Source organism: Rosa chinensis, chromosome 6 (assembly GCF_002994745.2).
Source record: "Rosa chinensis cultivar Old Blush chromosome 6, RchiOBHm-V2, whole genome shotgun sequence".
Classification (NCBI taxonomy): Eukaryota; Viridiplantae; Streptophyta; class Magnoliopsida; order Rosales; family Rosaceae; genus Rosa; species Rosa chinensis.
Window position 1 is genome coordinate 52,312,457 of NC_037093.1, and position 17,152 is coordinate 52,329,608.

General features: G+C 39.5%; 3 protein-coding genes and 1 pseudogene across 5 annotated transcripts; 1 reads left to right on the top strand and 3 right to left on the bottom strand.

Moving 5' to 3' along the window:
* Positions 1-356: 356 nt before the first annotated feature.
* LOC112173574 lies at positions 357-2,111 on the bottom strand (annotated as a pseudogene).
* Positions 2,112-4,705: 2,594 nt separating this feature from the next.
* LOC112173176 (cytochrome P450 94A2) lies at positions 4,706-6,448 on the bottom strand. Its single transcript, XM_024310757.2, has one exon. It carries the CDS (start codon positions 6,357-6,359, stop codon positions 4,854-4,856), a length of 1,506 nt encoding a protein of 501 aa, XP_024166525.1. The 5' UTR covers positions 6,360-6,448; the 3' UTR covers positions 4,706-4,853.
* A 1,347-nt stretch (positions 6,449-7,795) lies between these two features.
* On the bottom strand, positions 7,796-12,509 carry LOC112173723 (myosin-binding protein 3). 3 transcript variants are annotated; one of them, XM_040508841.1, is made up of 4 exons: positions 12,194-12,509; positions 10,430-11,613; positions 8,383-10,218; positions 7,796-8,293 (listed from the first exon to the last, which is right to left on the bottom strand). In XM_040508841.1, exons 2-3 carry the CDS (start codon positions 11,532-11,534, stop codon positions 8,411-8,413), a joined length of 2,913 nt encoding a protein of 970 aa, XP_040364775.1. In that variant the 5' UTR covers positions 11,535-11,613; positions 12,194-12,509; the 3' UTR covers positions 7,796-8,293; positions 8,383-8,410. The 3 variants fall into 3 exon arrangements, with proteins under 3 accessions (XP_040364775.1, XP_024167169.1, XP_040364776.1); XM_024311401.2 differs by having other exon boundaries at positions 8,383-10,215; positions 12,194-12,508; XM_040508842.1 differs by lacking the exon at positions 12,194-12,509 and adding an exon at positions 11,902-12,162.
* A 1,468-nt stretch (positions 12,510-13,977) lies between these two features.
* LOC112172891 (iron-sulfur protein NUBPL) lies at positions 13,978-16,909 on the top strand. The gene is made up of 8 exons (XM_024310388.2): positions 13,978-14,136; positions 14,230-14,347; positions 14,687-14,809; positions 14,979-15,076; positions 15,340-15,466; positions 15,674-15,759; positions 15,879-16,004; positions 16,615-16,909. The coding sequence occupies exons 1-8, from the start codon at positions 14,110-14,112 to the stop codon at positions 16,783-16,785; spliced, it is 876 nt and encodes a 291-aa protein (XP_024166156.1). The 5' UTR covers positions 13,978-14,109; the 3' UTR covers positions 16,786-16,909.
* The last annotated feature ends 243 nt before the right edge of the window (positions 16,910-17,152 follow it).

Consider the following 17,152-nt stretch of genomic DNA (forward strand, 5'->3'; position numbering starts at 1 on the left):
AGCGGCTTATGGATGACTCTTATTTGTTTGTTGGGAAGTGGCTTTTCTGTTGGTACCGCAATTACGCGCTTGGCTAATGGGGATGTTAGTCAATGATTTTGCCCTAGAAGACACGGAGTTGTTCTTTGTTTATGGGTCCGCTTCCAAAGCGAGCTCAAAATCGACTTGTAATGAGTTTACATTACTTAGATAGGAGCGTGGTAGCTACCCCGCCATTTTTCTGTCTTTTAAGTGTATATTAGACTCTGACTTTTTGGCTGGTCATCGAATGCAATGAAACTTTGTTTCAAAAAAAAAAAAAAAAAAAAAACAACCACCCTACAAATAAAGTGTAAAAAAATCTTTAAAATACCAAATTAAAACCGCGGGAAACCGTACGTATATATAGTCTTTAAGAGCTATAAAAATACACACTATAAATAGTCCAATACTCAAGCTCTCTCCACAACGGTCACCGGAAATCAACCTTTCATTTCTTCGGTGAGGTAGGCAAGGTTTCCATTCTCCCTCTTCTCTGGCACAACTTTAAACCTCTTCAAAAACCTCACCCACCACCATTTTCATCTACAAAAACGCCATCTCCTTCCTCAAACAGATTCTCGGCCCCGCCTGAAACACCGGGTAGCTAAAGGAGTCATTCACCGCGAACCTCCACTTCTCCGTCGCCACATCACGCTCCAATCACCTCTCGGGACGGAACTCGGCCCAATCCTTGCCCCATATCTGCTCCATCCGCCCCATCACGTACACGTGGTACGTCACTGTCGTCCCATTCTTCACTTTAGTCCCGTCCGGCAAAACGTCGTCTTCTACCGCCTCTTTGTTGTCAGTCGGAACCGGCGGGTACAGCCTCATGCTCTCACAGATCGCCACGTGTGTGTACACCATCTCCTTCGCTTCATCATATCTGGCTCCGGTCTCCGTTTTCTCATTGATCTCCTTGAGAATTTGGTTTTCGACTTTTGGATGGTTTGAGATTAGCCAGAAGAACCAGGTCAAAGCCGCCGAGGTCGTGTCCCTTCCGGCGAGAGTGAAGCTGATGACGATGTCAGTGACGAATTTCTCATCGGAATGGCCGGTGCTCAAGAACCTAGACAGCAGATCATGAGACTCCAGAGTCTTCTCCTCGTCCATTTCATGCTTCTTTTGCTTGACGGTGGTGTTCGCAAACTCTCGGACGTTAGAGACCACACAGTGGAGATGGCTTTCCGATCCGATTCCGAGAGCTCGTTTGATCTTCCACACCGGGCGCGTGGAACTGAACCTTTCGCTGCTGATCTGGACCTCATTGTCGAACGCCACCGCGAATTTAGCTTGCGGCAGAGAAGGAAGGAGATACTCCGGGTCGTACCCGAACCCGATCCGGCAAATGTTGTCGAAGGCGAACCGCTGGAGAATGTCTTGGAAATCGAGAATGCATGGTTCGGTCGCTGGAAGATCTGGATAGAATGGGGATCAGCCGATCGTAGAGCTCAGTGTCCACCACGTCTTCCACAAATTTCCTGAGGGACTTTGTGTTGAATTCATGGCTGGAGAGTTGCCACTGGAACTTCCAATTGTCACCGTCGGCGTTGAAAATCCCATCGCCAAGGAGGTCGTGGAGAGTTGTACGGAAGGACTCGCCCTTTTGGTAGATGTGGAACTTTGTCTTGAGGATGTGCTGGACCACGGCCGAGTTGGCGGTGACGACGAAGTGGCAGGCTGGCAGCCCAGAGAATGGTGCATAGTAATAGTAGATGTGGGCGAGTCTTGGAGAAGCTCAGTGAACCATGGGAGTCTATTGGCATAGTTCTTGTAGAGGGCTGGGAATGAACTGATTATTGGGTATGATTTGGGGAGCTTGCTGTTGCTGTTGGTTTTCGAGTTGCCGGAAAGCTTGAGGATGAAGAAAAGCAAGGGGAGGATGAGTAGGGAGGAGAAGGCTAACAGCTCGAGAAACATGGCTTATCGATCAGTAGGCTTTAATTTCTTGATGGAGATTGGAGAAGGTGAAGTCTGTGTGTGTTTGACTTGGATAAAGCTCTGTGTCTGTGAATGAGTGGGTGGCAATGGTGGTTCTATTTATAGATAGCCACTGCTACACTTAAATATTTTGTGGTATTCTAACGTCCTTCTCAGGCTGACCAGTGGATTATAATTAAGGACATGATATGGGCCATTATATATTAATCAATGATGTAATATACATCTAACCCCTGCAAACCCACGTCAATTTTCCAAAAACAAACTGGAAAGACTCATAGGATAGGCCACACTTGTAATAGAGAGAAAATTTGAGAGAATCCTCTCCCAGACTCCCACCTAGTATATCTAGAGCTATTTTATTTGATCGTTTAGTCTGGGTGTCCGAGAGGCATTTATATTTAGCCTTCTTCTGTAAGTTTCTTACTAAAAAAAAAAAAAAAAAGGGAAAATGCTCATTTTCACTGTAAACTTTTAAAGACAAATAACGGGCTCTCTTTTCATACATAACTTGACTTGGCTTAATTTTTACATATGGTCTTAGATTTCGCGTGAATATGAAACATGTACATACTATCACCATAAGTGTAATTAATAAAAGGAGTCTCTCTATTTTACAATACATACTTCATGTTTCATTTCTTGATATCTTAAGTTTTGTCTTTTTGTAATATAAATTATAAAAATGTGATGTTAAGATAATATAAAATGAAACATAGAGTGTTGATTGTAAAATGAGAGTGTAAATAATAATTCTCATTAACAATCGAGAATAATATCAATACATACCAGGTAATTAAAGCGTCTGGTTGTTTTATTTGTTAATTTTACTAAAATCGATTTGACGTCTTTAAACTCTCAAGTCCTCAACAAATAAGTAGCAAAATCATAAAATGATATCCACACCTAAGCAAAGTCGTCAGCAAATTTGGCTTGCTTCTAGTTGTTTTTCGGTTTTCCCAATTTAAATTTGATAGTTCTTCTCACTTGATTTTTGCATAAAGATATAGGACCCATTATTCATACAACTACGCAAGCAAAACCGTCACCAAAAAGTTAATGTCGGTTGTTTTCAGCTGGTCAAGTCTTTTCTATCTTTGATGAATTTCGTAGTTCCGTTTCTATAATGGGAAGGACCTAGGAACAATCTAGCAAACAATGTGCATCTCACTGCAAACGTCATCTCTTGTGCTAAACGTTTACATCTCTTAGGACCGTAATGAACAAGTAATGAATAATAAATAATTAAATATGCAATGTTGCATTTCTGTACTAACAACTAGTCAATTTTACAGGATTATGAAGAGATGGAGGAGTTTGAAAAATGAAGAAGAAATATTTATGTGACATATAAGTTTCTGAGAAAAAAATCTATGATTAACTAAATATAAAGTTAAATTTTGTTTTTTCTCACTAAATTTAAAGTGCAACTTAAAACTTAAGAGAGTTTTTTAAATAGTTTTCACTGCGGTTAATGGTGGAGAGAATTTCAAGAGGGTTTCTTTTCCAAGATCTATCAATGTTTGGGTCTTTTTCCTTGCATGAACGGAATGTGCTCTAACATTTTTTTTTTTTTTTAGCACCATTCTAAATTGGTTCTTCAATGAAGGCACCCAATTTGAATTGTTAAGAGGATAAAGAAAGAAGGCTATCAGCTAGTCTCCTTATTATATGGTTGAGAGGAGAGAGAGAGAGAGAGAGAGAGAGAGATTTACGTGACATATAAGTTTATAAGGAAAAAAAAATTATAATTAACAAAATACAAAGTTAAATTTTGTTTTTCCTTTCACTAAATTTAAAGTACAACTTAAAACTCAAAAAAATAATAATAATAATTGAAATAATTTTCGTTCCTGTTAATGGTGGAGAGATTTTGAAGAGAGTTCCTTAGAAAGATCTTTCAATGTGTTAGTTTTTTAACCTTTTTTTTCCTTGCGTGAACGGAATGTGCTGTTACATTTGTTCTTTGAACATCATTCTGATATTGGCTCCAGTGAAAGCACCCAATTTGAATTATTAAGAGGATAAAGAAAGAAGGCTATCAACTTGTCATAATCGTTGATACATATTAGTTTCATTGCAGACATGCAAGGGCAACCCTAAGTTTGGTGGCTTTATGGCTATCTCTCAAATTATGGAAGCCACATGCGGGCGGTGTTGAAAAAGAAAAGAGTTGTCAAGAGGCTTTGCTCCTCTTTGGTGAATTTGTTGTGGTTATTTATTTATTTTTTATTTTTTATATTTTTTTTTAGGGTTTCTAAGCTGCTAATTTGCATTATAAAAAAAAAAAAAAAGTGAAGATATTTTTCCGCTTCTTCACCTATTCACTAGTCCTACAAAATATGTTTTCAACATGCATTTTATTTTCTATATTTCAATGGGATAGATAGTTGATCGATCTTAGCATCTCCAACAGACTAGCTAAATTCAATTTTTAGCTATATATAACTATTTTTAAAGAAAAAATCAACTACAAACTAGTTATACCCAAGCTAAATTTAGCTTTAGCTAAACTGACTAGCTATATTTAGCTAGAAAATCTTGCATAACTAAAACAAAAGTTATATTTCTCTCTCTTCTTTTGTCCACATGTCAGTTTACGATTCGATAAAATTTAGTATATTATTTACAAATAGCTACTACTGCTGGAGCAACATTATTAAATCAATAGCTATGTTTCACATCTTTAGCTAAATTTAACTAAAAAGTAATTACTACTGTTGGAGATGCTCGCTATCTAATCTTAATGTACGTACATGTTTATAAAATTTTATTTTTCATTAAAAAAATAAATAAATAAATAAACCTTAAAGTTCAGATATAATAATCAACTAAATGGCGGGAAGCTCAGATTTGACTAGTCTTAGCTCAACACACACAGAGTCAAATCCTTAAACCCTCTCCACAACGGTGACCGGAAACCCACCCTTCATTTTCGCTGTAAGGTAAGCAACAAACTCCGGCTCTAATCCATTCTCTCTTTTCTCCGGCACCACCTTAAACCTCTTCAAAACCCCAACAACCACCCTCTTCATCTGCAAGAACGCCATCTCCTTCCCCAAACAGATCCGCGGCCCCGCCTGAAACACCGGGTAGCTAAACGAGTCCTTCGCCACGAACCTCCACTTGTCCGCCGCCACGTCACGCTCCAACCACCTCTCGGGTCGGAACTCTGCCCAGTCCTTGCCCCATATCTGCTCCATCCTCCCCATCGCGTAAACATGGTACGACACTGCCATCCCCTTCTTCACTTTAGTCCCGTCCGGCAAAACGTCGTCGTTCACCGCCTCTTTGCTGTCGATCGGAACCGGCGGGTACAGCCTCATGCTCTCGCAGAGCGCCGCGTGTGTGTACACCATCTCCTTCGCTTCATCATATCCGGCTCCCTTCTCCGATTTCTCTTCTATCTCCTTGAGAATTTCGCTCTCGACGTTTGGGTGGTTTGAGATTAGCCAGAAGAACCAGGTCAGAGCAGCTGAGGTCGTGTCTCTTCCGGCGAGGGTGAAGCTGATGACGATGTCGGTGACGAACTTCTCGTCGGAGTGGCCGGAGCCCAAGAACCGAGACAGCAGATCGTGAGACTCCAGGGTCTTCATCTCGTCCATCTCTCTCTTCTTTTGCTTGACAATGGTGTTGGCGAACTCACGCACATCGGAGACCACTCTGCTGATACGGCTTTCCGAGCCGATTCCAAGAGCTCTTTTGATTTTCCACACCGGTCTCAGGAAGCCGAACCTCTCGCTGCTGATCTCGACCGCATCATCAAACGCCACCGCGAACTTAGCTTGCGGCAGAGAAGGAAGGAGATACTCAGGGTCGTAGCCAAACCCGATTCGGCAAATGTTGTCGAAGGCAAACCTTTGGAGAATGTCTTGGAAATCAAGAATGGTTCGCTCGCTAGAAGATTTGGATAGAATGGGTACGAGCCTGTCGTAGAGTTCAATGTCAACCACGTCTTCAACGAATTTTCTCAGCGACTTGGTGTTGAATTCGTGGCTGGAGAGTTGCCTCTGGAACTTCCAGTTGTCACCGTCAGCGTTGAAAATGCCGTCGCCGAGGAGCTCCTGGAGAATTTGACGGGATGACTCGCCTTTTTGGTAGGTGGGGAAGTTTGTCTTGAGGATGTGTTGAACCACAGTGGGGTTGGCGGTGTCGACGGAGTGTCGGCCGAAAGGGTGGTGAATAGAGATAGTGGCCGAGGGAGAGTTCTGGAGAAGCTCAGTGAACCATGCGAGTCTGTTGGCATGGTTCTTGTAGAGGGCTGGGAATGAACCGATTATTGGGTATGATTTTGGGAGCTTGCTGTTGCCTGTTTCCGGGTTGCCGGAAAATTTGAGAATGAGGAAAAGCAAGGGGAGCAAGAAAAGGGCTAAGGCTAGTAGTAGCTCGAGAAACATGGTCAATAACTAGGCCGGCTGTGGTGGAATTTGGGAAAGGTAAAGTGTTTGTGGCTCTATTGAATTTGAGTAATGCTTGTGTTTCTGAATGGAAATGATGTTGGCTTTTGGCACTATATATAACCCTATTTGAGTTCCAGACGAGTTTGGCATACAAGTCACCTTTTTTACCGACATACGTCTCTCTTTTCATTCATGTTTTGGCAGGCTTAATTGACTTAGGTGAATATGCTCATATTTGTTTGACAAATAATTTTAATCAGTAGCCAGAAAGTCAGAAACATGCATTAGATTTGTCTATTTAAAGAACATTATTCACTATTTAATGACATGTGTGCACAAATTAATTACGGGTCCTCGTAAGTGATGGGTTGCCTGGTCCTCCGTGAGTTCCTTGTTCTTTATTTTTGTTTTTTTAGCTGTTTTGAGAGTCTCCTTCCTTGTCCTGTTCATGTCCAACGGAAGGTTGATTTTTCCCCTCTTTTGTTGCTGTGTATTTCGTCTTTATTGGGTCTTCTCCTTGGGCATTTTCTTCGGTGTTTTATTGATTGAAGTCTATTCACCAAAAAAAAAAAAAAAAAAACTATTGTTGTGGTGGCTTAATTGGAGGAGGAAATCCCCATCAGTGCTTCCTTAATTGGAGCAGGCAATCCATGCGGTGGCTTACTACATGAGGAAAGCATTATTTGCTGCAGCTTTGGTGACCCACTCAATGCAAAGAAGGCTAGCTAGTTGCTTTATGAATAGCAAAGCTGGCGCACTAGAGTTGGAAAAGTAAGAAACAATCCCATAAACACAGGTTGGTGGTGGCAGCCGACTTTGAAGATGGAGGAGGCATGCCCAACTAAAAGCAAGCATTGAATCATGAAATAATGAGGAGGCTCGACGTACTTAATTGAGAGAAAAATGCCTCAATTAAGTGAGGAGATCTTCTTGAGAGATAGGGTGTGCTATCACTTTAGTGAAGTTTAGTCACTAAAGTGAGGTTGTTTCTTGTAATCCCATTATTTTACATAGTGGAAGAAAGTACTACTACTGTCCTGGGGACGTGGGTAAATTTTGCTGCCGAACTCGTCAAATTCTGTGTCTCATTGTTTATCTGCTGCTATTTCCATATATCACATGAGGTGGAAAAAGTTAAAAACTGGGATAACCAATTATTCACTAGCCCTTCTTTCCCAACAGTAATGAGTAATGACTATAGCCTATACATTGCATTTCGATACTGTGGAGAAGTAGTAACCATGTCTCATATGGGTCTGCGTAGTGTGATTTGCATAAAGATGAAGCTCGAATTTTTTAGCTAAACCCTAAGTTTTGGACTGTAAAAGCATTAGGAACCAAAATGGGTGCTGTGTGTTGGATTGTCAAGCCTTTAATGGTACTTGGGTGCAAGATTGGCCGACTCTTAAGAATCATTCTAATGAGAATGCAGGAGCTGAACATATTCCTTTCATAGAGACATTCCAAGTCTTCTATACAAAACATTTGTAAAAACTCGGGAGTAAACTCTCTAAATATACTATAAGAGATCTACTTGAATTTACAATGGATGTGGCTTGGCTGTAATAGGAGGTAGACCTGAGAACAAGAAATTTGAACTACTTGGAAATGCCAACTTTACAATCTCGATAAGAACATCAATGAAGTTGACTTCAAAACCTACCAGCTCTCGAATCAAACAAAAATGAAAGAAAGAATAGACCCACAAGTGGAAAAGATGATGGAAAATTGTACTTCTAAGATGATATACACTATGCCCTAGTATAGACCATTTTTTTCATTCCAACAGTTTTGGCAGGTACCTGTACATAAAATCATTTTGATTTTTCATGGTGTTTGGGCAACTGAAGGAACCATTTCTTGCACCCAACTGCTCGCTGATCAAGACTTCCCGTATGTGCCCTGATTTCTGCCTTTAATTTCAATTTCATCTGTGACAAATAATGGATGAATGGTCAACCAAATGTAGGAAAATTTAAGCAGAAAGAAAAAGTTTTTGAGTCCTTCATAACATGCTTACTATGTATTTGAAGTCAGGGAGCAGAATATCATCTGAAACCCGTCCCTATCTTCCGCAACTCTTGCAGCTGATGAGCTATCTCTCGAACAAATTGTAGTCCTTCCGCTCCATTTTGAAGAGAGTAGAGCATGTGCTCAAGAAAATCATGATCAGTCTCAAGTGCCTCCAACCTATCATTAAGGTCTGAGATTTCATTTTCCAGAATAACCAAATCCATTTCTCCAGGATCCATGATATCTTTTTCCCCACGGGAATCAGCATTATTGTCTTCACATTCTAATTCATCACCGCCACCACAACCAGTTGGCCCTTCTTGAGCAGCAGAGCTACCATTAGACATATGTAAATCTTTTTGCCCATGCAGAACATTCTCTTCAAGCTGACCATTTAATAGACTCCTCCCTTTCCTAGGAGTCTCTTCTTGATTTTGTCCATCATTTAGTAGACTCCTCTCTTTTCTAGGAGTCTCTGCTTGATTCTGTCCATCATCCATATGCTTTTGGGAATGCCCACCATTAAGCATTTTGGAGGAAGCCCCTCTACTGGAAAGTTCAGAAAGCTTCCTCTCCAAGCTCTTCAAACAATTTGTAATGTACAATTTTTCATCTTCAAACTCTAAAAGAGTAGTTTCAGAAAAAGGAGGTTGGTTACTGCCTATGGATACCTCAGTAGCCATTGAGTTGCAAGTAACATTGAGATCGTTTTTTACACCGGGCATAACAGTATTCTCCACCGGGTCAATCCCCCCCATCAAATCACAACTTTTGTCAAGTGGATTCTCCATTATCGATTCATCTTGGTAGTCTAACTTAGAAAATTCTAGCTCTGCTTCCAAGTCCTGTATCTCTTTCTCCTTCTCAGCCAGCAGATCATTGGCTTTCTCCAGTGCCTCTACGTCAAACTCAGCCTGCTCTTCCATCATTCTTAAGCAGTGAAGGGCCTCCATATGGAATGCAGCTTTCTCTTCTTGGAGCTTTGTGATCATGGCCATTGCCTGATTTGCAGCAATTGCAGCGGCACTCCTTTCTTCTTCCAATTCCTTATACAACTCCTTTATGCATTTCCTGTCATAATCAATCTGTCGTTTTAACTGATCAACTATACTTTCACCTTCAATTTCACTGACATAGCCTCCATCCAGCGATTCAAGACCAGATTCTACTGATGCTGACGTGTGAAGCATCGGCTTTGCATTAGAGCTGGAGGCATCAGTTGTCTGTTTTTCACCCACACAACCATCTACTGTTGAACTTGTATTCTTTGCTGACAAGTTAGTCTCCCGAGCAGAAGAGTCCTGTGAAGCTAGCACTTCCATTTCCTCATCAACTCTATCGGGTTCCTTCACTGCTGGCTGTTCTTTAGAAACACCAGAAGAATCTCTTTCCTTAACATTTCTGTCTGACTGAGACAGAGGATTTACCTTACCATGTTCTGGTTGTATAAGAGTTTCTGTAGTAATACTGGATGAAGCTCTTTCCTTAACATTTCCCTCTGACTGTGACACAGCATTTACCTTATTATGGTCTGGTTTTATAAAAGCTTCAGTAGTAACACCAGATGAATCTCTTTCTCGAACACTTCCCTGTGACTTGGACACAGCATTTACATTACCAGGGTTTGGTTTCATAAGAGGAGCTTCTGTAGTAGTACCAGATGAATCTCTTTCCCTAACACCTACCTCTGACTCAGACACAGCATCTACCTTACTATGGTTTCGTTTTATAAGAGCTGGATCGTTTTTAACAGGTACTCCGTCTGTTGCATATACAGACTTCAGAAGTTCAACATTCTTATTGATAGATGCATATCCAAAGTCCCCTGTCCCATTAATATCTGCTAAAGGCATGTCAAAAAAAAAAAAAAAGGAGCAATGAAATAATTATTAATCTCATGCATAAGTGCAACGAGTGCTGGTTTGCAGGGATACAGAGACAAAAAAAGAGAGAAAAAAGATTTGTCTGATAATACTCTTAACCAACGAGTGCCATCTACAGAGATACACTCATATAACACAGATGTATTGGAAATGAGAGAAAGTTGAGCTTACCCTTTTCTAGAACATTGGGTGACGAAAGGATGTCATCTAGTGAAATGAGCTCAGGTAATGCAGAAGGGTTGGACTTCCTATTGGATTGTTGACAGTTAAGCTCACTGAGGCCAGTCTCAAATTCGTTATAAGAACCCAAGGATTTTACATCATAGGCTTTCCTAAAAACAGGCCATGGTTCTGAAAGTGACCGCTTGGGTTTGGGGGGACGCTTGCTAGGCCTTCCTGACCTCAAACCATTTGGTGGTGCTTTAGGCCGATATCGTGAAGCACGTACTAAACCTTCCATCTTAGGCTCATGAGTTACACTGGTTAAACCGCTACCATCATCCCCATCAGAAAACAGAAACTCTGAGTCAGTGTCAGAAAAGAACTTCAATTCACTGTATCCTACATGAAACAAGGGATCAACTCCTACTTTTGCAGAACGACAACTAGTGACTGACGCCGGAGACTTATCCCTGATCTTCTTTGAACTATCCCGGCTTCGATTTGAACGGCTACTGTTTGGCAAACGTGGCAAAGGAATATTAGGCTTGGCATGTTTTGTCCCAGATGATTTGAGTTTTAGTCCTTTAAACTTTCCTCTATGTCCCCAAAGACTACAGCAACAAGACCATTGCCCTACACCCACAGAACTGTGAACAGGACTGTGAACACAACTTCTGCTTGGCATACTCCTCCGAGAACCATAACTTTCAACATCTGATACCGAATTACCAACTGAAAACATATGCATTTCTCGGTTGGAGTTGTCCCTTGTGGTGAAAGGAAAGAGATAATCTTCATGCATTCCATTGCCATCATCCTTACCATAAATTTGACTAGCTATCCAAGATGTGAGCTTCGATATGTGGTTGCTGCAAAGTAGATCCTCATAAAGTTGAGAACTTTCATTACCAGTAATATGTTCAAACCTTGAGCACAAGATGCAGGGCTTTTGCAAGTCGCAATAGACCGCAAACTTAGTCAGCAGATAGGATAACAGTGCATCAACAAACAGAAGAAATATCAAAAACCATTCACATGCTGCAGATGTTAGAATGGCTATAAACCTCTTAAAGTTCCTCTGCACTTGTACTGATGACTTCCCCTTTGCTGCCATCTCCCCCGAAAACGCTCTACAATTTCATCATCTTCCACTCAAGTACATCACTCCTATCCCCCTTACTTAGGCCTTCCATCTTCAACCCGGGCGGAGAAAAGAACCAATGAAGCAATTAGGAACATCAAAATAGCTAATCAATTTCAGTTAAGCTAGACAGAAACACAAGAAGGAATTGAAAACAATAACCAAATTCAATGCCACACCACACCCAATTACGCATTATCAACAAGCACAGAAGCTAGTAACCATCCCAACTGTTTGATATAATACCAATCACCAACTGACACCAATAAACTTAAATGAAAACCTAACCTAATCAATGTAACAAACCAAACCCAGATTCAGTTCAAGCGCCCCCAATTACCTGTGATTCATGAACAAAGCAAGAAACTTGTTCCCAGATTCTAATTCTTCAAGCAAACAAACGATTGCCCTCATATCAATTTCTCCCCAGGATTTCAATAAAATGTAAAAGTTTGAAAATTGTTTATGATAGAACACAATGCAATGCATGTTGCCATTTCAGAATCAGATTAAAGATTGAAACTTTACATGTTGCATAGCTTTATTAGGTACAGATAATGATGACACAATGTTGGAGGAAAGAGAAAAATCGAATAGAAAAAGGGAAGGAAAAAAAAAAAAAATCTGTGTACCTGGTGTGGAGCTTGATGATTGATGTTGATGGAGGAACAAAAAAGCGGAGGGGGAGGAACAAATGCGATACTATGGATTAAAACGATTAATGGGAAAAATGGAAGGAGAAAATAAAAGGAAAGACGCGGAATTACGAGGAGATCCTTCGCCGTTGAAATCAACTGTCTTGGATTTGTTTGGAAGCAAATAAAGGCCAAGCTGGAAGCCTCTGATGAGATCTTACTTTCAAGCTGCACGAACGACACGTAATCAAACATCCATAGTTGGGCTGAGCTCGGTGGAAGCTTCTCGGTTTGAGTTCCAACAAAATTTTGTTGCTAATACAATTGCTAATTTGAGTCATAATACTAATGTAGATGCTTCTTGGAAAAATAGCGTTCCAATTGAGGCATGTAGTCTCATTTATTATTTGATATTATAAAGTTTGATTGTTACAGAGGTTTTTACTTTTACTGTATTTTCCTTTTTCTTTTTTCTTTTTTTATTTAAATTTAATTCGAACAAATTAAAAACGCATATACTTACTTTTATAGTCTTTGCATGAACATTGATGATTTGTGATCAGAAGTGTTCAACTTATGCATAACTCTATGCGATTGAGAAATTTAAGGGCAAAAAATGTACATATTTGTGTCATCACTATCTAAAACTAGTCACAAGAGGAATTTATAAAAGAAATAGTGAGCTAAAATAACTTTGAGGTATATTTTTAGATAAAATAAGAAAATTTTAGATAATATCATTGAAATTGGCACGCAAAAGGAAAATAAACCCAAAAATTAATTTTTCTAACTGTCTTCATTCTTCTCTTTGGTGCATTGAAATATATTCATATATATGGTAGTTGGGGGGCACGACTGGTGCACCTGTAAAGAGTATGGATGTGCCAGCTGATCTTACCCATGGCAACGTTGACAATTTTAGTTTTTTTGCCAAAAACAAAAAATAAGAAGAAAAAAAAAGCAGCATGAGTGATGATTGTCCTTCCGACAATCATGATGAATAATACGACTAAGAAAGGAATGAACCAGACATAGCTTAAAGTGAGCTTTCTCGCTTCATGGCTCGATTTAAATAATCAGGCATAGTTTAAGAGCCTTGGAAATGATCACAAAACATAACTCCACCCCTCAAAGGCTGAAAGATTCTCCAGGAAAATCTTTACATCAGATAAAAAGCCTTGACACATGACTACGCACAAAGATACTTGGAAGGCTTTGGGATCAAAGTACCATTAGCCTAAAAAGACAAATGATTGAATTTGAATCTTGGGGACCTCAAACAAGGATTAAGATAGTACTGGCCAAAGAAACTGAAGAATGTGGATCATGATCGGCACAATAGATATAAAAAAGAAAGAAGTCACAATTTAGGCAAAACAAGAAAAAAGTCACTAGTTTCTTAGAGCAAATTCACCCGTTGAGGTCACTGGATCAATACTGTTCACTAATTTTTGCCATTCATTTCCAGCATCTAGGTCACTAGGTTAGATATTGTTCACAAAATATCGCTGAATGTCAATTTGTTAGTCAAAAAATTGGCAAAAAACAATGAATAATATTGACCCAGCGATCTCAACAGGTGAACTTGCTCTAAACAAGAGGAAAATAGATTCTCTGGCAAACAGCAAACTCATTGCTCTAAAGTCATCCCACCATCCTCGAAACATAGAATATATCACGGTATCACCATTGGGATGAATAGGGCCACTCGATTACAATATTTTTACTTTTACCCGCCGAATGAAGTGAAAACTAAAAAGTAAAAGAAGCAACAAAATTGAAGTATGTCTCAGTCGGCCTATTCGACCCCATTTCATTTCAATAGCCACGACACAACCGTCTAGAAAGCTAAAACCCCAGAAACGAATAAACCCCACACAACATTTCGGACTCGGTTTCGTCGCCTGGAATTGATGAGGCAACTACTAAGGTCCTTCACGGTAAGTCCTTTTCTGTTTGTGGGTGAATCTAAATTCGTATCCTTTTTACGCTTCAGTGTGAAAGTAGCTTTCTTTGATTGATTGAACGCGCAGAGACTCGGAGGTGTTAGGAGTTACAGCGCGGTGAAAAAGGACCTTCGGATTGAGGGTGTTAAGCATGCCATAGCTGTTGCTTCTGGTAAAGGCGGTGTGGGCAAGTCCACCACTGCAGGTATCATTTTGCCTTTTCTTTGTCTAAATGTTTTATACTGAAAAAGGGTTCAACTTTGCTGAGTTTTTGGGCGTTTTAGCTTTCTGGGTGTGTAAAGATTAGTCCTTTTTGTAATTACATTTAGTTTTTGAAGCCTGTTTTGCTTGATGATGATCAGCTATTTGGCTTGTCTATGGGCGTTGATTGGCATCAATGTTAGATGGTCAGATTAGAAATGATAATTTTGACATCAATTGAAGCATTGGAAGTGAACTCTGATGCGGCGATGTTTATTTCAATGCTTAGTTTATATATTGTGCTGATTCAGAATGACTTATGCATAGTGGTGGTAAATTGCAGTTAATCTGGCTGTTGCACTTGCTAACAAGTGTGGAATGAAGGTCGGCTTGCTTGATGCTGATGTATATGGACCAAATGTTCCGATCATGATGAAGCTCGAAGGAAAGCCAGAAGTGACCAAAGGTATTGATTTATTTTTGCTTCAGTTCATGTAAGAGGTGAAGCATATATCCGCACAGTTTTCTGTTCTAAACTACTTAATACATGAGCACTAGACATATACATTTCTTACTATTTATTGAATCTCTAATTCACGCTGGAGAATATTGACATTACAATCTTCTTCTACCAGATAAAAAAATGATTCCAATAGAGAGCTATGGAATCAAGTGTATGTCAATTGGACTTCTTGTCGATAAGGATGCACCACTTGTTTGGAGAGGTCCTATGGTATAAGTGGTAACTAGTCTGAAAGTGATTTTCTTTCCTTGCAAATTGTGATGTTAACTAACTGATCAACACTGAGAGGGTTCAACTGTGGGTGTTATGTAATTTCTTGATACCTTAAGTTTCATCCCGTGATCCAACTCTAAACAACATCATTATTCATTGGACCTCAATATGTTTATACAGTTTATTAGTGATGACTTCCGGCAATAATAGTGTGATTTTTCTTTTCAGTGTTTCTTATTGATTTGAATTAATTCTTGCAGGTATCAAGTGCTCTTGAAAAAATGACAAGGGGGGTTGACTGGGGAAATCTTGATATTCTTGTGGTAGACATGCCTCCTGGCACTGGTGATGCTCATATAACTGTATCCCAAAGGCTGCAATTATCTGGTACTTTAAGAATTTAATGTCAAAGTGTTTCTGTGATGGTTTCTTTTTTTCTCCGCTTAAAGCAATGATAAAAATCAATTACTGATAAACATCCCCACTCCTGTTCTGGTGAAGCACCCAATTAGAAATTCATTTACCTTTCTAATCTTAGCTTCGGTTCAGCAACTATCATTTGGTTTTTCATCACAACTTTTGTTTCTTGTACAGGTGCATTGATTGTTTCAACACCTCAAGATGTTGCACTAATGGATGCTCGCAGAGGAATTAATATGTTCTCTAAAGTTGAAGTGCCGGTAAAATTATTCTTCAGTATTTTCATCTTTTGATATGTCTGCTTTGCTATTTGTAAGTTTGGTTGATGTCATCAACAAAATAATTTGCTAAGACAGATTTTTCTGATTGATGTTTGCAGATTTTGGGGATTGTTGAGAACATGAGCTGTTTTAAGTGTCCAAACTGTGCTGAACGATGGTTCATCTTTGGGGAAGGAGGATCTCGTAAGACAGCAGCAGAGATGGGAATAGAAGTTGCTGGTGAGGTAGGTCATTTCTTATTTTGTTTGATCTGTTTTATGAGTACTTACTGTAATAACTGTGCATACTTCCTGTTGAAGTTGATTCAGTTCCTTTTGGGTCTAGATGCTTCTCTTATCTCTCTATCTCTCTCAATTTCCCTTTTAAGGAAAGTCTTTAGTTATTTGATTTTGAGTATAAAGGACAAGAAGTTTTAGATCTTAAAAGTAAACCTATTGAGTGGAGGAATCACTCTTGGATGGTCTGTTGTGAGTTTCTATATCTCTGTCTTGAACTCATTTTGATTAGGTTTTGCTGCAAACAAGATTTCTATTTTTGGACTCATACCTGGAAGGCTTGAATGCAAATTTGTATTATATTTACACCTCATGTCAGTTCTTTGCTGACAGTTGAAGTACGTTGAGAGAAGCTTTAATGATCATATATGTTTCATTTTTTCTGTTATCTGTTGATCCCATATTATTGTATTACAAAAATTGTTCGATTATATAATTGAATTATTTCACTTGTGGATAACTTTAGCCATCCCCAAGTAGTTGACAGTAATCACCTTCTTAGATGAGTTGCACCTATGTTCATTAATCTTTCTCTAATCATAGATGCACAATGTTTCAGATACCATTAGAACTGGGCATCAGAAAGGGCTCTGATGATGGTGTCCCAATAGTAATATCGGCTCCTGATTCTGATGTCTCCAAAGCATATATTGAGGTGGCTCAGAAAGTTGTCAGCAGACTTGAGGAATTATCAAAGGAACAACATTCACGTCCTGAGATTTCCCTTTGATTTTCGCGGTGTTCCTGTCTTTATCTACAACTGATGTTTTTGTGCTGTTCAGTGAAGTAGAATTTATTCAAAGCATAAGAATAGTTTGCCTGACAAATTATTCAACTGTCTATATTCTGCATTATCCCATTCCCATCCTAACCTTCTTGATTTAAATCATTAAATCATTCTCAGTGTGCACCCACTCAAAAGTATAGAAGGGGAAAATAAGGGGTGAGAAAGGAGGGTATCCACTTTGTAACTTTGACGCATGACAGAACAAGGCTCCTATCTTTTTCAGGTCAATGACAGAACATGGTTCATATTCCAAATTGAAAGGGTAGTGTCAACTGTCAAGGAACATTTCAGAATATGCATCATGCAAATG